This window comes from Acanthisitta chloris, unplaced genomic scaffold (assembly GCF_000695815.1).
Source record: "Acanthisitta chloris isolate BGI_N310 unplaced genomic scaffold, ASM69581v1 scaffold35485, whole genome shotgun sequence".
Classification (NCBI taxonomy): domain Eukaryota; kingdom Metazoa; phylum Chordata; class Aves; order Passeriformes; family Acanthisittidae; genus Acanthisitta; species Acanthisitta chloris.
In genome coordinates, this window is record NW_008675995.1 from 826 (window position 1) to 3913 (window position 3088).

Here is a 3088-nt window from a genome sequence, read left to right on the forward strand (position 1 = left end):
CTAGGTTGGCTGGGGAGGTCACGGGGATCCCCTGGGGGGGCTCTGGGGGCACTGGTGGCCAGTAAAGATGTCTCTCCCTGTTTCCTGGGATTTTTGCCTGTGGATCCTGATTTCTTGTCCCCAATTTCCCATGGGATTGGGAGGCTCCATGGGAAGAGCCCCTGGGGGCACTGGGAGCTGCTGGGGTGGCACTGGGAGAGCCCCTGGGGGCACTGGAATCCCCTGGGCGGCTCCCTTGGGATGGGACTGGGATCCACTGGGCTCCCTTGGGATGGGACTAGGATGCCCTGGGATGGCACTGGGATCCGCTAGGATGGCACTGTGCTCCCCTGGGGGCACTGGAATCCCCTGGGCTCCCTTGGAATGGCACTGGGATCCCCTGGGGGGGCACTGGGATCCCCTGGGCTCCCTTGGAATGGCACTGGGATCCCCTGGGGGGGCACTGGGCTCCCCTGGAATTCCCGTCTGTCCGTCCCCATTCCCGGAGCCCAAGGACGCTCTGTGCCCTGTGTGTCTCCGTGGGTTTATTCCGGCGGCTCCGACGGATCCTCGGGAAGCACTAGGAGTGCAGGAAGCGGCTGAAGGCATTGTAGGCACATTCCAGGTCAAACAGCATCTGCCGAACCTGGGAATCATCCAACTCATCCGCGGCCGACATCCCGCCCAGGGTCTGCAGCCTGGAATTATTGGAATTACTGGAATTATTGGGAATGGGGACGGGACATCCCGATTGGGAATGGGAACGGGACATCCCGCCCAGGGACTGCAGCCTGGAATTATTGGGAATGGGAACGGGACATCCCGCCCAGGGACTGCAGCCTGGAATTATTGGGAATGGGAACGGGACATCCCGCCCAGGGACTGCAGCCTGGAATTATTGGGAATGGGAACGGGACATCCCGCCCAGGGACTGCAGCCTGGAATTATTGGGAATGGGAACGGGACATCCCGCCCAGGGACTGCAGCCTGGAATTATTGGGAATGGGAACGGGACATCCCGCCCAGGGACTGCAGCCTGGAATTATTGGGAATGGGAACGGGACATCCCGCCCAGGGACTGCAGCCTGGAATTATTGGGAATGGGAACGGGACATCCCGCCCAGGGACTGCAGCCTGGAATTATTGGGAATGGGAACGGGACATCCCGCCCAGGGACTGCAGCCTGGAATTATTGGGAATGGGAACGGGACATCCCGCCCAGGGACTGCAGCCTGGAATTATTGGGAATGGGAACGGGACATCCCGCCCAGGGACTGCAGCCTGGAATTATTGGGAATGGGAACGGGACATCCCGCCCAGGGACTGCAGCCTGGAATTATTGGGAATGGGAACGGGACATCCCGCCCAGGGACTGCAGCCTGGAATTATTGGGAATGGGAACGGGACATCCCGCCCAGGGACTGCAGCCTGGAATTATTGGGAATGGGAACGGGACATCCCGCCCAGGGACTGCAGCCTGGAATTATTGGGAATGGGAACGGGACATCCCGCCCAGGGACTGCAGCCTGGAATTATTGGGAATGGGAACGGGACATCCCGCCCAGGGACTGCAGCCTGGAATGGGATGGGATCGGGATGGGACAGCCTGGGAATGAGCTGGGAATGGGCTGGGGAGGGATCCAAAGCCCAGGAATGGCCTCATTCCAACGCGCCAGCAGGGTCTGGGGGTGCAGGGAGTGGGGCTGGGAGTCCTGGGCCACTGACCACTGGGTGACCTTCTGGCGCCCCTCGAAGTCGGGCGGGAGGTGACTCATGCGGTTCATGGTCTCCAGCAGCTCCCGCAGGTCCGGCTGGATCTGCAAGGGGCAGTGGGAATGGGGTCAGGGAGGACACTGGGAGGGGTGGGACCATCCTGGGGACAGTGGGACACTCCTAGGGACAACCTGGGGCAAATGGGACACTGCTGGGGCCACCAGGAACCCCCTGGAGACCTCCCCGGGGGCAGTGAGACCCTCTTGGGGCCAATGGGACACTCCTAGAGAAAATGGGAACATCTTGGGGTCAATGGGATATTCTTGGAGACAATGAGATTCTCTTGGGGCCAGTGAGAAACTCCTGAGGTCAATGGGAACCTCCTGGGGACAATGGGATCATCCTGGGGACAGTGGGAACCACGTGAGCACACTGGGACACTTAGGGTCAATGGGAACCTCTTGAGATCAATGAGACCCTCTCAGGTGACAACGAGACCCTCTTGTTGTGGTCATTGGCACCCTCTTGGAGACAACAGGACACTCCTAGGGACAATGGGAACATCTTGGGGTGAATGAGACTCTCTTGGAGTCAATGAGAACCTCCTGGGGTCAGTGGGACCCTCCTGGGGTCAGTGGGACCCTCCTGGGGACAAGGAGACCCCCCCTGAGGATCACGTGCCCCCTGGCCCCAGGTCTCACCTCATCCATGGCTCTGATCTCCAGGCGCAGTTTGTCCATGATGGTGATGAAGAGCTGCGGGAGAAGCAACGTTGGAAAATGCTGACCCTCCCAAACCTCTTCCCACCCCATTCCCAACCCCTTTCCCAACCCCTTTCCTCCCATTCCCAACCCCATTCCCAACCCCCGGATCCCTTTGGGATGTCCTTACGGAGACGATGTCAGCGATGCAGCGGTTGAGGTTGCCCTTGTCATCCTTGATGGTGATGGGTCTGTCCTCCTTGATTCTTTCCATGGCCAAGGGACAATCCAGCTGGGGAGGGGCAGTAGTGGCTCGTGGGGACAACCAGAAGTTGTTCCCAGGAGAGGATGGAGCAGAAGGACCGGAAGGGATCAGGATGGAGAATGGAGGATCAAGATGCACAGTGGTGTCCCAGGAAGGACCAGGATAGACAATGGAGAACCAAGATAGAGAAAATTGCCCCAGGAGGGATCAGGATGGAGCAGGAGGTTCTAGGCTGGAGCAGGAGGCCCCAGGAGGTCCCAGAATGGAGAAGGTGATCCCAGGAGATCCCAGGCTGGAGCAGGAAGCCCCAGAAGGTCCCAGGAGGTCCCAGGCTGGAGCAGGAAGCCTCAGGAGATCCCAGTCTGGAGGAGGAAGCCCCAGGGGGCCCCGGGAGACCCCAGGTTGGAGGAGGAAGCCCCAGGAGGTCCAT

The 3088-nt window shown here is 60.2% G+C and overlaps 1 protein-coding gene across 1 annotated transcript in view; it reads right to left on the bottom strand.

Annotated features, from left to right (window-relative positions):
• Positions 1–559: 559 nt before the first annotated feature.
• Positions 560–3088, bottom strand: part of VPS28 (vacuolar protein sorting 28 homolog (S. cerevisiae)) — a gene marked incomplete at its 5' end in the record, with an annotated part of 2759 nt that continues 230 nt past the window's right edge. The window contains 4 exons of the mRNA XM_009075959.1: positions 560–677; positions 1705–1796; positions 2394–2447; positions 2584–2690. Of these exons, the coding sequence (XP_009074207.1) occupies positions 560–677; positions 1705–1796; positions 2394–2447; positions 2584–2690 (371 nt within the window). The remainder of the gene's footprint in view (positions 678–1704; positions 1797–2393; positions 2448–2583; positions 2691–3088) is intronic.